The sequence below is a fragment of the Sciurus vulgaris genome (genome assembly GCF_902686455.1).
Source record: "Sciurus vulgaris genome assembly, chromosome: 12".
Taxonomy (NCBI): domain Eukaryota; kingdom Metazoa; phylum Chordata; class Mammalia; order Rodentia; family Sciuridae; genus Sciurus; species Sciurus vulgaris.
The window spans coordinates 39,434,927-39,452,349 of record NC_136473.1 but is presented as its reverse complement, the minus strand read 5'-3'; the positions used below and the strand labels follow the sequence as shown (position 1 = coordinate 39,452,349).

At 32.2% G+C, this 17,423-nt stretch overlaps 1 protein-coding gene across 32 annotated transcripts in view; it reads right to left on the bottom strand.

Annotated features, from left to right (window-relative positions):
• The window catches only part of PARD3 (par-3 family cell polarity regulator), a 685,332-nt gene that overhangs the window by 232,269 nt on the left and 435,640 nt on the right, over window positions 1-17,423 (bottom strand). For 25 of the 32 annotated variants that reach the window (XR_013758404.1, XR_013758405.1, XM_079107667.1 and 22 more), the window contains 3 exons: window positions 13,865-14,004; window positions 11,775-11,903; window positions 9,394-9,432 (listed from right to left, as the gene is read on the bottom strand). Coding sequence is in view for 30 of the 32 variants with exons in the window: in XM_079107667.1 (XP_078963793.1) it covers window positions 9,394-9,432; window positions 11,775-11,903; window positions 13,865-14,004 (308 nt within the window). In the remaining 2 variants the exon portion in view is untranslated. The remainder of the gene's footprint in view (window positions 1-9,393; window positions 9,433-11,774; window positions 11,904-13,864; window positions 14,005-17,423) is intronic. The other 7 variants (XM_079107658.1, XM_079107657.1, XM_079107646.1 and 4 more) reach the window with 1 other exon arrangement.

Here is a 17,423-nt window from a genome sequence, read left to right as displayed (position 1 = left end):
GTCTTCCCATCGAAATTAAATAACTTATCTAGTCCTGTGATCTGTTCCTCTTTCTCCTCCTCCTCCTCTTTTCCCAATTTTGAAACACTTCTTTGGCATCCATTTAGTCAATCAAACCAGATTTGCCAAATAATAAAAGAACAGTAGACATATGATGTCATGCAGTATCATTTAGAAAGACTGATCTTTTAAACAGTTTTCAATTACAAAAAAAAACTTATTAGAGAGGATGGAAAATGATTTGACTTCAATCTTCTTTCCATCTTAAGGATATTTTTGAAATTTTCTAGGAATCAGAATCAACCAGATAATGAAGAAATGATTTTTAAAAGGAATTTGGAGGTTTCACATGTAACTTTACATGTGTCAATTAGAGGAAATGATTTTTGGAAGCACGGTATTTATCTGTAAGGATGTTTATATTATCATAACAAGCAATATGCTATTTTAAATTTTCAAATCCTTAATAACATCATTTGAAAAGTAATGTCTCTAATTTATTAATGTTTGATGTTAACATTTTATAGTAGGCCTTTTTCTTTTCTTTTCTGGTACTGGGGATCAATTCTTACATGATAAGCAAGTGCTCTACCAATAAGCCACATTCCCAGCCCCCCAGTAAGTACAGTCTTTGTGCCATCTCAAAGGAGGGCCTGATAGTAAGAGGAAGAGAGTTTTCAATAAAATAAAAACTACTGTTTTCAAAACATGAATACTATGTAATCAAGAATGAAGAACAAATTGAAAAGATACAGTGCAAAAGCAATACTACCTATGAGGGGGAACCACATTTCAGCATCAAAATCCAAAGAAAGCATAACCTGCTCATTATAAAAGCTTTGATATCTTTAAAATATTCTCAGAGAACAACTGTAATTCAAATAAAAACAATACATTGGAGATAAAAATCAAATACATCCAAATATTGATAACCTATCAAACATGTACTATACAGAAGTAGCTTTATAAGCATGTTTTGCTCTATAATCCACAAAGGTCCAATTTACACTTTATTTCTATTCATATGGTTCAAAATATTTAAAGAGTACTAACTAATGACTGTGTGAATGAATAACGCTACCTTAACTTAAAATCTACTATAAAAACATACCACATGGGGTTGATGGTGGAGCTCAGTGGTAGAGTGCTTGCTTATCATAACAAAGGGAAGAAGATGGAAAGAGAGAGAGGCAGATAAAGGAATGAAACAAGCCATGTGCAAACATGGGTTCAATCCCAGAAACATAAAAAAAAACAAAACTAAACTTAAAAAAAAAAAGTAAAATATAGAAGAAGTTTTGATATTTGAAACATAAAATAGCATTAATAACTTCAAAACACAATACTGTCCCCTTCTACTTGAAATTCAGAAGCAAAAGAAACATAAATTTTGTCAATCAGTATTTTTATTCCTGAAAAAAATATGAAAAGACAGAGAGTCCTGAGGTGAACACACTTAGGGCTCATCATTTAGGTTTACTTGCCTCAAATCTAGAAAGTTTTTAATTGTCACTTACCTATACGGATTTTTAGTTCGCTTTTTTCATGTTTACTTATTTTGACATTTCCATAACATTTTACAAAGGCTTAAAACTCTTATTTTTCTTGGACTTTAAAATAAAGACAAGGAGCTGACTAAATATATGAAGAAAAATTTTAATCAAGTTGGAATCATTTCCCAACTAACTGCCTTACTCTGAACCCTTTTTCAAAATGACCACATACTGTATGGATTAGTTTCATTTATTATGAAAACTGCAATATGAGAATAATCTTCTTTTTCTGCCCTCTTTATCAAGTCGTAAGTCATTATTATCATTAAAAACGTTAAAGTGAGACACTACGTTTCATTTGATATTTCGTTATTAATCCATTTGGCTCCTGACATAAGACTGAAATTAATGCCAGCTTTTAGAACTTAATTCTCTTGCAGCAAAACACTAAAAATCTGCTCTGCAAAAATCATTTGAAATGCTATGCTACTGAAAACTTTCACAATGTCATACTACTATGGGGATCTCTTCCTTCCAAAATAGAGTAGAATCTAATTTTCTATCACTCTGCTATTCCATTTACATTACATACCTTACCAACAGTTTCTTGAGCCAAGTTCTTTCTACAGATATATAATATATGTGTTTTATTTAATTTGTCCTTCAAGTTATTTGTGTGTGGTCATGTAACTCAAGTACATGTGTCATGGGTATCTCTCACAAACATACTTATGTAAGTATGTATACCTTGAGTGATTTTTTTTAAGTTAGTTCTGTTAGTTCTTCTTTTTACTTATTCACTAACATTTTTGTCTTTTAATGACCAGGAAACAAAATACATTTCTACTAAGTACATAAGCATATAAGAAACAGGGAGCATTCTCAATGGACATTATGAAAGCTATTTACTTTCCCAGTATCATCAGAAAAGCACAGAAATGTACATTTATATCTGTAGTGAAACTGAAAAATAAATCACACTGGCCTCCACCATGGCCCAATTTTCCTTCATTCACCAACAACAGACTTAATATCTATGAGGACACCTGCTTAGAGGCAGCTCAGAGTGTATACTCAACCCAGGCCCATCTATAGAAAAGGAAATGATAGTTGATTATGTAAAGCAACAGAAAAATAATCACATGAACTGTAATATCTGAACCTTGATATATAAAGATTTTGATTACTGTGATAGGAGGCAAAAGAAATATGTTACAAACACCATAAGATAATAAAATTATAAAAGCAAGCACAGAATTTGATTTGAGCCTATGTAAAGAAATGAATGACTCAGCAAACAATTTATCACTCCACTATAATTCCTTGATTTCTTTCTTAACATCAGCCTTTCTCTGTTGCTAAAGTATATATGTAAAAACTGGCATCCAACAATGTAGAAGGTATGGTAAATTGAGGATGTACTTGAACTGCTGGTGAATATGTAAAAAGGTGCATTTATGGAAGCCAATTTAATAAAAACCTCTATAGTTTATATGTTACCTAACTCAAAATAAGATTACTGTTTGCAATATAGCCTGAAAAACTGTGATCATCTACAAAGATTTATCTAGGAGGATGCTAAAATCACCATAGCTAAAAACTGAATACAACTTACCTGTGTGGCTCTAGGTAAATTAAGATATAACTTACACAGCAGAATATCAATCAGCTATTAAAATGTCTTAGAAAAATATTCAGGGCAATTAAATAACATTTATGACTAAGAAATTTTGTTTTACACTCTGTGGGTTTTCCATCACTATATTGATTAAAAACGTGATTTCATTATTAATCTCTAATGTTTACACAAGCAAGTATTTATCTAAAGAAATATCAGACTAACCCAAACTGAGAGCCATTCTTAAGGTAATTTTCTCTTTAAAAATCAAACTTTTCTTAAAGTAATTTGCTCTTAAAAATGAAAACAAGCACAAACTGAAAAAATTTTCCAGATTAGAGACTTAAAGTGACATAAAAACTAGACACAATCTATGTGTGATACTGAGTTGAAAACTGAACCAGAATTCTACTCTAATTATTTATTCAGTTAATCTTACATTTATTTATGCTTTAAAGGACAGTAATTCGTACATACAGTCATTACAATAATAATAAATCAATGTTAATTTAATGGTTCTGATAACCATAATATGGTTACATAAAGTCCTTTGTTCATAGGACACACACTATACATAATCATTACGATTTCCTTAAAATCATGAAAATGTCATTGTATTTTATTTTTGCAATAAGATAGTTTTAAAATAAGTTTGCATCAACATTTTAAGGACTAGAGATAGCACACATTTTATAAAATTTTTTATCACAACAACACTGATGCTAAAAACCAAACTATTAAGGTCAACAAGATTTGTGTATATTAGTTTCAACAAAAACTAAAATGAGGGAGTTTTTAACATTTCCATATGCATTCATTATTATTAAAATTAAGTTACATTATAGGCCTAAGGAAGTGTTTAGTTTGTAAACCTAAAGAGCTCCGGATGAAGCCTAAACAACTAACAAATTTATTCCCCAATAAGCATTTGTTTTGTCCAGATCCACTGTTAACTTACAGTGGGAACCCACTGTTAACTTACAGTGGGAACAACACGGTGGCCTACATTTGATCTTCTGTAACGTAACTATTAGTTAAATGAACCTATTAATACCATGCTTACTGCCTAGCTCATTTCATTTCTAAACTGAGGTTATAAACTTTCTGAAGTTAGCCCATGAAGGTGCCTCCTGATCTTTAGGGAGGGTTCGAAGGAATCCACCATATATTCCTGTGGTTTTTGTAGGGCAAGTTCAATAACTCTTTTTAGAATGCATTTTGAATTCTTAAAATTTAAGTACCACACCTTATTTGTATGGTCTCTGAACAGTATTATGTTTTAAAGCTCTACTTTTACCCAATATCACTCAATCTGTTTAGCATACAACTATATGCTTTTAGGGTCCTTACCAAGAGTTCATAGGGTCATCCAAAGAAAGTATGCATTAATCTATTTGAAGTTTGGGAAAGAATCTGACATTCGGGCAAGTCAAGGCCTCATACTCACTAAATTCACATTATTGTGATGGTTAATTTTAGGTGTCAATAGGAATGGTGTTTTTGGATGAGAGTAACATTTAAACGGTGAAATTTGAGTAGACTGCCCTCCATAATGGGGTTGGGTATCATCCAGGCCTGAAAGGACAGGACCACCAGCCTTCCTGAGCAAGGAAGAATTCTTAACAGACTGATTTGCACTTCATCTTACCATCAGCTCTCTTGGGGCTCTACCCTGCCTGTGTTCAGAGTGGAACTACATCGTCTCCTCTCAGGTTTTCAACCATTTAACCAATGTTGCAAATGTGAACTTGCCAGCCTCCATAATGGCATGATGGCATGAGCCAATTTCATATAAAAACCTCCATTTTACACACACACACACACACACACACACACACTTTCTCTCTCTCTCTCTCTCTTCTTTCTCTCTCCATTGGTTTTTCTCTAGAAGACCCTAAAACTCTCAAGTAATATCAACTCCAACCCAGATATCCATATGAATCCCCTGCCAAGTGAATAAATTTCATAGGCTTTCAAAAGCAAAGGAGTTCATCCAGGACATGTGGCAGGAGGCTTTGGGCCTTCGCTGAAGACCAAAGCTTTTGGTCCAATTTGAATGGGTAACCTAAAATAGATTCTAATCTCCTACCGTCAGTAATTTGTACAATGCTTGGAAGATGTACAGGAAATTTATATATTGGAAATTCAATAGGTTTACCAGCCACTGACCCTATTCTTCTAATCTTAATGACCTGTTTTATTTCTCAGACTAAATCAGTTGTAGGTAATTAACATAACTGACAAATTAATTGAGCTATTACTTAGGGTAAATTCTGAGGTAGGTGTTATAGAGCATCTGTTCTTAAGGTGCCTGAAATCACAAGGAAGTTTAAAGAATAAAGCAAGACAAAATCATTCTACAAATACAAATAACAGAAACAAATAGGATAAAGAATCAAAAAGGGAGAGAACTCTACTTCTGGTCTGGGAAAGCTATATGAAATAGGACTTTTATGTTCCCATGGTCCATATGGACAGGCAAACGGAAGAGCAGCCCAAGTAAAGAGAGAGTAACTGCAAGGTCAGTCACCAAAGTGAAAAAGGACAAAAGTGACTGTGGATCAGTAAACAGAAATCACAGATAGTAAGCCCATGTTCCAATACAGTCTATGTATAATCCATTCCTAATATAAAAAATTGAATGGAATCTCTTCTCAGCATATTGACCAATAAGATGTCATATGAGCAAGGAATTCTTCTATTTTAATAAAATTCAATCATCATTGTCGACTTAAACTATGAAACTCATTACCTTAGCTTTAAGTAAATATTTACATTTTTTAAAAAAATTCCACATACCAAATTGTTCCACAATAACCAATATCAAGGAGAAGAAAATTTTGCCCTGCAGATTCTGGAGTAAGACAACGTGAGTTTATTCCTGCTCCAAGATTTGGAGCATCCTGAATTTAATTTTTTTTTCTCCTATTTTACAAAGAATAATATTACTAAGTCAAAGACATAATAAAATAATAAACACAATAAGGGAATTTACAACAGGAAAATAAATGTCAGTCGTTAATACTACAATGCTATAAGCAATGTTCAAAACATTCGAAGGGTAAAGAAATTCTTTCCAGTGAGCCTGAATAAATCATGTGTAAGTCCAGAGAGCAATACTATAACTCTTTCAGGAGGAAAAAAAAAAGAGACAACACTACCACAGGTATCTTTCCTGTTATTTAAAGTGGATACACCATGGTTGATTCTCAAGGAATCAAACCAAACGAATGAGAATTGGGAATTAAGACTCAGATTTGTGGTATGATCATTGATGTATTTGCACTCCCCCTTACAAAGATAAGGGGGGTGGATAATTTAGGATATCACAAACCTGGTCTCTAAAACAAAAGAAAATCAATTTAAAAGCACTAATACAAACAGTAAAATCTTAACATGGAGTTTTCCTTGAGTTCCATTATGTGTCAAGCATTGGCAGCATTTTAAATGCCTGGAAAAGATCCTTGCCAGAAAAAGGTACAGAAAGAGGCAGGGATTTAGCCTCCACCAATTTATTTAAACTTTAAATATTATATAATCCAAAATGATTTTGTATAGCCAGAGTACAAAGAGAGACAAAGATATAAAAGGACACATAAATTAAGAAGCAAAAATCTTTCTTTGAATCTAAAACTATGCTTTTGATTTAGTTTGGAAAATTCCTAGTAGGAAAAAAGGTTCCATTTATAATCAGAAGTCAGATACATAAATGTGTGCATCCCACTTATTTTTTTATCATGACTGTATGTTGCTCTGAAATGCTATTACAAAAAACACAGTTTAGTGGATTGAACTAGCCTTTGAAACTCTTTTTTCTTTTTTGGTACCAGAGAATGAACCCATAGGCACTTTATCATTGAGCCACTTTCCCAGCCCCTTTCATTTTTTTTTTTCTTTTTTTTTTTTTAATTTTCAAACAAGGTCTAAACTGCTGAGGATTATCAGTTTCCTCAATAGGACTGACTACATGTTTTGAAAGAACATGAGTCATTCTGTTTCCCAAAAAGTTCAATGCTGCTAAGATAGAACCACAAAGGAATGGCACTTCACACAAGGATCAAAAGGCAAATACTTATCCCTTTACCTTGCAACTGTTTCAGGACATAGTGAGTGATAAAGAAAAAAAATATATATATATATATATAAATATATATATATATATATATATATGTAAACACACACATTTTTTCTCTTGACACACATGGAATTACATCCTGATAAATCCATTCTAATTTGAAATATCACAGGTCAAAAATGCAATAATACACCTAACTTATGCTAGCCTACCTCAAATGTGTTTAAAACACAATAGCCTACACTTGGGCAAAATCACCTAACACAAAACCTATTACGTAAAATGTGCTGAATAGCTCCTCTAACTTATTGAATAATATACTGAAAGTAAAATCAGAATGGTTGGCATAGGTATGTCTATCTCACAATCGTTAAGTTGAAAAATATTAAAAACTATCATAGGTTTTGTGTGTGTGTGTGTGTGTGTGTGTATGTGTGTGTATGTGTGTATGAATCTGTCAATTTGTCATGCTCAGATAGGCATTCACTACACAAAGAAATTTTCATATATTTTCTTTAAAAAAAAATCTACTACTTTTTTAGGTTAAAATTCATAAGGAACTGGGATTTACTTTCATGTACAGCAATAAAAAAAAAAATCTAACTTTTTTAAAGTGAACCACAAGCTGGAGGTGTAGCTCTGTGGTAGAGTACATGCTTAGCAGATACAAGGCTCTGGGTTCAATTTCCAGCACCAAAATAGAAAATATTTAATATTACAAAGTCACTGGCCAACTGTTATCAACAGTAACTAACACGTATTTTACCACTAAAAGATGAAATGCCATCTTTAGGATACAAGCACATACATATACATATCATGTTTGTTTTCATAATTACCAATCTGTTTGAAAAGATCTACTTGTATATTCCTATAGTGATACATAGCTGATTTAAATCCTTGGCTTTATATTATACTTTGCCACAATTTCTGTCTTTTCAAATAATATAAATTAGTCTTGTATTCCATTTTAGTCTTTACAAGCAATCTGTTCAATTTCCCCTCACCCACAGCCTATATTCCCAACAGGCAATTACCACTGTGGTTTTGACCTATTTATTTCACAAACAAAAATATGTCTATTATTACAACCCATTTTTTTTCACCTTTATTTTAATGTGGTACAGAGGTGCCTCACATGTGCTAAGCAAGCGCTTCACCACTGAGTCACAACCCCAGTCCTATAACCCATATTTATTAATGTGTAATATTCTCAAGGCACGTTAGTGATTTTACTCTGAAGTTTGATTTTTCATCCATTTTTAGAATGGAATATTCAAAAATAACATTCCATTTGTTTATTAGTTCAAAGTTGTCTGCTTATAAATTTATACAGAATATAAAACCTATTAATTACATTACTCAAATTCTTTATAGTTTCACTTTATTGCCTTACTTAACATGATGGCTTTTGGAAAGATATGCACTAACACACATCTATCTACCTACCTACCTATCTATATAAATATAAATAATATAAATAATGGTTTGATGATATGTTGATATGCTACGTTGTTTGATATACAAAAGATACTGATTGTTAGAATTTTTACACGATAATATTATATGTCAACATAACACACCCTCTATATTACCCCATGTACATAATGGCAGAGACTGACAGGAAAATCCCAACATTTCCGTGCTGGTACTGCCTGCCAGCCTGGATTAGGATCAATTTTCTAAACAGGACACAACTACATCTTTATTTTAATCCAACTTAATAGTACTTGACTTTTATTAAGAGAAATTTTCCTCCTTATAGTTATTACAACAACTATATATGTCAGCCCAATAGATGACATATCATTTCAAATTTTACTGCTTAAAATACATTTTTATTTTATTCTATTGGTTTTGCTTTATTCTAGTTTCTTTTTTAGGTTTTTAAACCTTTTTTTTCCATTTGATAGCAACCTAGAGCATTTTGAAACTAATAAAATACGTAGCATATCTATCCAACTACTAACTTCATCAAGTCTTGATGAGTAATAGGAAATTAATCTCTCTTTTTCATTCCTATCTGACCAAAAATAATCACAAAGTATCCTCTACTTGGGGAAGTTATCTATAAGTCATTTAAAAATAAGACCACTTTGGAAAAAAGGCAGGACAAGTAACTTCATATTTAATTAGTAAGAAGTTAGTTCCTTAGTTCCATTTATCTTTCCAACATCTCTGCATCCTGCAAAAGACAAAGCTCTTACCGTTTCTTTTGGAATCTGCATCTGGCTTGGCTCTGCATTCTAGAAGAATCGAAGAAAAACATAAATACAGACTGACCAAAGCCATCTTCAACACACAGGGACACAAAGCTTTATTTTAATGGAAATTTTGCTGGTTCTTAAAATCCACAAACTAGATGAAGGGTGATTATATTATGGATGATGAATTTCTCTGTCTCCCAAACTTCCATTGATGTTTGTGGAGTTTGTATGTGGGTTTTCAGAAATTTTTCTAAATATAAACTTTGACTTGGTCATTCATAGCACATCATGAATGTATTATTTGCAGGAAAATAAATCTCACCAAACTGCTTTCCTAATCATGGCACTGTTTCTAATTTTGCGTTTTAATTTTTCCAAACAAATCTAGATTTAAAGGTATAGATCATCTCATAGCTAGACAGATAATAACAGTCTGAGCCACAGTCTGAACCACAACTTCATATTTTAAGATATTACACAGGGAATAAATACAATATTTTTTCCACATAATGTAGAGTACTTAAAAGGTTGGTACTTGGAATGATTTTTTTTTAAAGGCACAAACTGATAAAAGTATTCAGACTAAGATCCACAGAATTGAAACACAGACATCCTCAAAACAGGAAAAGAGTTATACTAATTGGATTCAAATATCAGTTTTAAATGCACCCACCCTTTAACTTTTCAGAATTTTATTCTTTTAAATCGTGAAAAGCAGCTGCAACGTACACAATGGACTGACTGACGGCCTATTGGCTCATTCCTTAATGAAAAGCTCACAAGCAATAAATTAAATAACCAAGAAAAAAAAAAGAGGCAGCAGACGGGAAAAACAGAAGCCTGAAAGATCAAAATTGGACCAGAAGAACCTGAATAACCTTGGGCTGTCTATACGTTGGCACTCACTCTGGGAAGGCTGCTGAAGAGCAGTGTTTAAGCTTTGGCAATCTAATGATGCTAACTATCATGGCTTGGATACACCCAGGAAGAATTAAAGCTTCATCAAATCACATGGAAAGCCTAGTTGTTGTTTTGGTAAGTGCTCATTTACAATTTAATAGAGACATCTCCAGATTTAGGATCAGGTGGCATTTTAAGCACAAAATTGGATAACAGTGGGGGGAAAATGGAAAACTGAATTTAAATTGAGGAATAATGCATTAAACATTTTTAAATATAAAGAAGCTTTCATAATTTATTCAAAATCAACCAAAACCAAAGTGTTCACTTTTCAACCCCTATCCCCATATGAAATTTCCACAAAATCACAGAGAGTTTTAGGACCATATGTAACCAAGAGATTTGAAATTAAAGACTGAAGCAAATCTCTATTTTAAATAACTATTTATATGAATATATGTAATTTATATGGAAAAAATATTTATTGATAAGCAGAGAAAAACTATCAACCATGATGCATCCATACTTGAAGTTATAACCCAAGAGAATTAGGTCTATATGATCAGTTTGAGAACTGCACCTTAAAACCTTGCCATTCAAATTGATGCAGATTAATAGTTGTTTAGATAAAACAACAAACTAGCTGAAAAAGATGTCAAATAGTCTAACATAACTCAGCAACAAACTGTTTTTAAACATTTAAAATACCACTTGTCTTTAAAATAAAGCATTTTCTCACCATGTGAAAAGAAAAGGTGATTTCTCCAATTATGTCATTTTTATATATAATTGAAACATTGCAATTTTGCAGAAAAACATTCAGAATTATATAAATTAATATATGTATTTCATTCACACTAATGCCATGTAAATGTTTCTAATAGTTGAACTTACTGATGTAAGCAGTGAGAGTAAAGTATATATGTTTCAAACAAATGACTTTTCAGTTCATTTATGTCATGCTAAACAATGTGATCTTTATTGGTCATTAATAGCTATGGGACTAGCCACTTAGGTCTTATTATTTTCAATAATATTTTTTCAAGGAACTCCCTTGCATGTAACAGCATGAAACCATCTATATTTGGCTAAGCTACATCTATTAAGAAAATCCGCAATATGAAATTTTATCATGTGCAGGGGAAAAGATGGTAAGCTTTTGATGACAACCTTTGAAATGACAGTTATGAGATCACTGATGTCTTTATTCAACAAGTTCATCTGAAAGTGAATAATGATAAATATTTGACATCCTAGAAAATACCCCTATAATCTGTTTTTAAATATCCTAATGCTCATCATTGTGGATATTCATTTCCAAATCAGAGTAGTGAAGACAATACTTATACTGAGTTAGGGTAGAAAGAAATATAAAGAAATTCCTTAGAAACTGTCTCCATAAACATTCGCCATCAGGTAGCTAACCCATATCCCTGGCTCATATACATCAGAAATCTTTCATCTGTTCTGAATTTACACACCAGTTCCCTTGGGTGAAAGGCATCTTCCTGGCGAAAGACCAGAAGGCTCACAGTCCCTTCCATCTTGGTGCTTCTTAACAGGGAAACAACTTCCTCTTGGGATTTGCCTGCTAAGTCTACTCCATTTACCTAAAACAAATAAAAAATTTTCAGCTGCAATCCTGTACAGATTGATAACAGAAGAAAAGACACATGTTCTAGAATTGACCATATTTGGTATGAAATGTAACTCATTTCATGCTAAACTCTCCCATGACCTGGTTACCACTAAGCTTCTAAGGTTTAAAAAAAAAAGAACCTTAGGCCAGAAATCTAGAAGAATGCCAGGAAGTAATAAATCTTTTAGTGCACATCAATAAACCAAAAGCTACAAACACCAGGGATTAACAAGTAACAAGTAATAAACAAATGCATCTAAAATGCCAAGTCAACACAAATCGTACTGACTTTGAACTGATATTTTAACGGTCTTGTGTATCACCAATGTTCTCATACTAAAATAAAACACTACTCTTATAAGAAGTAGTAAAAATAAAAAATAATTTGGCATAAATATTTTAAGCTTCAGGAAAGTTTTACCTAAAATTAGGAAAAAAAAAAAAAAAAAAAAAACCTTATCCCTAAAATGTAAAACACTACAGAATAATCACAACAAGATAATAATATTTTTGGAGTGGAAGCAATATTTCATCTCAATTGTTTTCAATGTTATAAGAAGATTCTAGTAGGAAAAAGTGAATTGCAATAACCCATTCTCGAGAATCTCATAGATTTTATCTCATAGGAACTATTATATCAGTATTAGAAAGCACTACATACTTGACAAAAATAAGAACATAAGTTTCTTTTAAAATACTTCCAGGGCTTGGGTTCTGGCTCAGTAGTTGTGTGTTCACCTAGTATGCGTGAGGCCCTAGGTTAGATCCTCAGCACCACATAAAAATAAACATATTGTGTCCACATACAACTGAAAAATTTTTAAAAAATAAATACTTCCATATTACTTACTTTGGACAAAAAATAATGTTATCCAAGGCAAATAAGTATTTTACTTAAATTGCAATATCAAATTTTTCCTGTAGTTAAAATGTTTTAGAACTTTGCCCTTGCTGTTATAATTGTCTACAGATCAAGAGGACTAATATTAAGAAATGGCAGGAAATAGGTGACAATAGGTTCAGAGAAAAATGAAAAGATTCTAGATAAAAGAGAAAAAAAAGTGAGTCCACTGACTTTTTTACTTTGTCAGATTCCAAATATCCAGATACTCAGAAAAACCGAGTCTGCCAAATTGTCAATATTATATGAATACAACTATTAGATATCAGAAGACTGGGTTTGAAAAATGCAAATACGAAGTTTCAGATTTAAGGCAAAGCTGACAGCTTTAGAAAGTAAAGTCTAACTCATCTATAGTAACTCATCTATAGTTTCAGGCCAATCCAATAGTTCAAAAAGATAAGCAAAAGCCTTTGTAATGTTTTGAAAGTAAAGAAATTATGAAAAAAGACTCAAAAATAAAGTGATTATCAAGAAAGATAGGGAGCAGGATTGCAAGAGGGATAAGGAAGAAGAAGGAAAAGCACAGAGAGTAGGGTGCAGCTCAGTGGTAGTGCTCCTGCGTAGCATGCAGCAGGCCCTGGGTTCCATCTCCAGCAAAACACACACATACACACATACACATGAAAGAAAGAACATTAGAATATGTTTTCTACAAAAAAACACTATGAAAAACAGCCAATAAAGTATACTGTTTCTCATGTGTCTCTCTACATTCATAAATCTTTCCACCGACAGAAATTATATGTATGTATGTGCAGGAAGGAAATTTTCAAACACTGTTTTACTCATTCTTTTCTTATCATTGAACTTGTGTGTCTCACTTCATTCTTCATGCTGCCATTTCAAACTTGTTCCTTTCATCATGATACATTAATTTTATTTACTTTATCTCTGCTCTGATTAAAAAGTAGATTAAAAAAAAGTATACTTATGCCAGACTTAACTATAGAGCCCTCTAGAAAACGCTGACTATTGAAAACAGAACTTTTCAGGAATGATAGGTATTGTGTTCTAGAGAGGTCACTCACCTCTATGAGTCTATCTCCTGCCTTCAGTCTACCATCTTGAATGGCAGCCCCTCGAGGGAGGATGTTTTTCACATAAATTGGAGCTGAACCACCTATTGTTACATCTCGTGAAGTGATGCTAAATCCCAAACCTTCTGTACCTAAAGATGAAGGAAAATTTTAAAAAATGAAATGAAGTATCTTGAATGTTACACATACACACATACAAGTATACATATTGTTTACATGAGGGGTTTCTCTACCTCAGCTTAAAGATATGTAACTTTCACCATGACCAATAATTCTTCTAATACTTTAAAAGGTGTAATAAACTGAGGTAAACTAAATTATGGAAGGTTTACAGTGATTTATCTATCAAAAAACAATCTTCTCAAAGACAGATGAAGGTTTTAATATACAAATATGCTTACTGAAAGTTCTCAAATCCATCTAAAGTATTTGAGTATCAAATAAATTGAATTGTTCTATGTGAACAAAGGAAAAAAAACTTCTGGGAAAACTCATGGTAGCTGAAAAATCAAATATTATTGTGCAATAATGATATTCGGATTTGAAAAGTGAAAGGTAGAAGGGAGAAAAAAAAATGTTCAGAGAGATAAGAATAGTGAAATGAGAAATATTTCTAGATACATGTAACAGATTCTCCCCAAACTACAAGAACAGCAATTTACTAAGGAATGAACTGTATTATCTTTATCAATAAATTGCAAGAGAACTTGACAAATAAATTTGTCAATAACTTTGTAATAAATTTGTAAATAACTTTGACAATAAATTGGAAGAGAACTTGGTACCACTTATATTCTCTGCCCTCCCCACCAAAGGCAAATTAAGTGAATAATCCACTTCAGACCATGGCCAATATCTGAAGTTCACCCTAGCATGTTGAAAGATACTAAAATTAATGAGACATTTATAAATGACTTTCTTGATTTCTATAATTCTCACTTTAGCAGATTTTTTAAAAAATATATTTTAGTTGTCATTGGACCTTTTCATTTAATTTATATGTGGTTCTGAGGATTGAACCCAGTGCCTCACACATGCTAGACAAGTGCTCTTCCACTGAGCCACCACCCCAGCCCATTAGCAGATTTCTTGACAAGCAATCTTATAAGTTCCATACAGGGTCCAAAAGGTACTGTATGTCACATGAATGACCATGTAAGAAGCCAAAACATAGCAAGGAAAAATACCTGGAACATAATGACAACTTCTAATGAATCAGAATTTTTTATACTTTGAATAATGAGTAATATCTAAGCTTTTTGAAAAACAATTCATAGGATATTAGGTTCCATTTTCATAATATTAGAGCAAACACCTGCTCATTATGAGAGTACAGTGCTCTGAAAGTTAAATCTAGAGTACATTAATTTGATGCAGCATTCATTACAAAAACTATAATAAAAAGTATAACAAAGTGAACAAAGATGGGCAAATAGAAATGTGAGTTAAAGAAGAAATATAAAGCAGAAATGAATACTTGATTATACCTGTAACAAAACCTACCATAAATATTCTGTAGTTAAAACAAAATAATCATTTACTTCTAGTCTGAAATCCCATTAACACGTGCCTGGACTGTTAACGTTTTAAGTCTTCAGTGCAGAAGACTTGAATGGCATATTGTCTATAAGAAATTTTCCTAATTATTCTGTTGGGACGTTTCCATATGTCCCTGTGCTTTCATAGAACTCTTAATGACATGCAATAACATTTATTAAGAAAGAATTCTAAATTATGCTCCTTTTGCAATATTAATTTGTATGAACTACAAAGACTGTTATATGAACCTCAATACTATTAAAATATCAGCAATAACCCCTAAATCTGAAAGCTAAAAGTTCACACAATGACCTTTAAAAGAAAGATAAATAGATATCAATTTTCATTTAGCAAAGCCAACAAAACATTTTGAACTGACTGAAACAGATTACTGACCTTCTCCTCTGACTTTATTAAAAAGCTAATTTCTCCAAAAGAGCAGGGTATTTGAGAACGCCAAATGGCAATAAATATTAAGAAATCATAATTATGAAAGCAAGTGCATTGGGGCTATTATATTTTGTCACGTTATATGACATAGTTCCAAAATTATGCCAAAAGGCATCATCCTGAAGGCTTCGCTCTGTTGAACTAAGAGTTAATACCAGTTTTTAAGTAATCTCCGTCACACAAAGCACACCAGTTTACACCAAACTGAATCTAAAGTTTCACACTAATGTGTACTATGTATATATTAAAAGACTTCCTTAAAAATGTTTAAAATGTTAACTGTAACATAACTGATAAAAACATTGTTAAGTACAATGAAATCTTGTTAAATTCTCATACAATCACTATTATTAAATTGTGTGTATTTAGTCCTTATCAAAGGCAATCAGTATTCTTCTTCCCACTTATTTATGGTAAACATAATGTGTTTATACAGAATATTGTAAGAATTGACAGTTACATAGGAAGTATGTGCTTTTTGTTATATGTTCTCACAGTAAATTAAAATTACGATAGATCTATGGGTCTCTATGTCATTTAGATTACTCAAGGTCAGAAAAATATTTAAAAGCAAACCACCATTTCCATTTTTCTTATATTGATTAAGCATACCCTTTCTAAATTAGCTTGTGTAGATGCAATCATATCTTTCTAAACACTTTTAAAATAAAACAACTAATTCTTATATTCAACCAAATAGTTCTCTCACTAGCAAATAAAATTTCACTTCATTAAAAAAAAGTGCATATTATAACCACAATTTGTTAAGCCTAGCAATTGTGGGAAAACTATAATTAACTAAATGAATATCCCTCCATCAACCTAAAAGAGAAACAATATTCATTAAACTAATACCTTTATGGCAGTGGCCAACTAAGATACTCTACCTTTGTTGAGAGATTTCAGGTAGACTTTTATTTTTATACAACTCTATTTGTAGTTCTTGATAAGTTCTTGGTTAAAAACTAGCGCCTGTGATTTAAGTAGAAAAAAAATGAGGAAAGAAGATCGGGTATTTCTTTCATTTGGGAATTAACAGTTAGAGAGGGTTTCCACTGATAGGTTCTGTATTTGCAAGGGTTGCAGGCAAGCTGTCAACTCCTGATCATGTCAACCAAGTATCTGGAGCTTAAAAATCAGTAACCAGAAATAAGGAACTTGTGGTTCACATAAAGTTCAAAGAAAGACTATGACTTCGAAAGGAAATAGCAGTTGCAGAGTTTACAACCTTGTAAATGCTACCCCATATAGGAAGAAGAATAGTCTGAATGTCAGAATATGGAAAACATTCTAATAGGACTCTACTGCCAACAGTCAGGTGACATGAAGAAATCACTCTCTGGATTAATTTCCATCAAAGTGCAGGAGTTGGTTTAGTTCATAAAAATATTTTTATAATGACACTATTTCAAAAAACATGCTTTTAAAATATATCAAAATCCTCTGATATAATGGAACGTGAACAGCCAAAGTATATCGCAGTGCTGTTTACCAGTTGGAAATCAGAAAGTTGAGTCCTGCAGTCTGCTCCGAGGCAGCAAACTGGAAAAGCACATTCCCT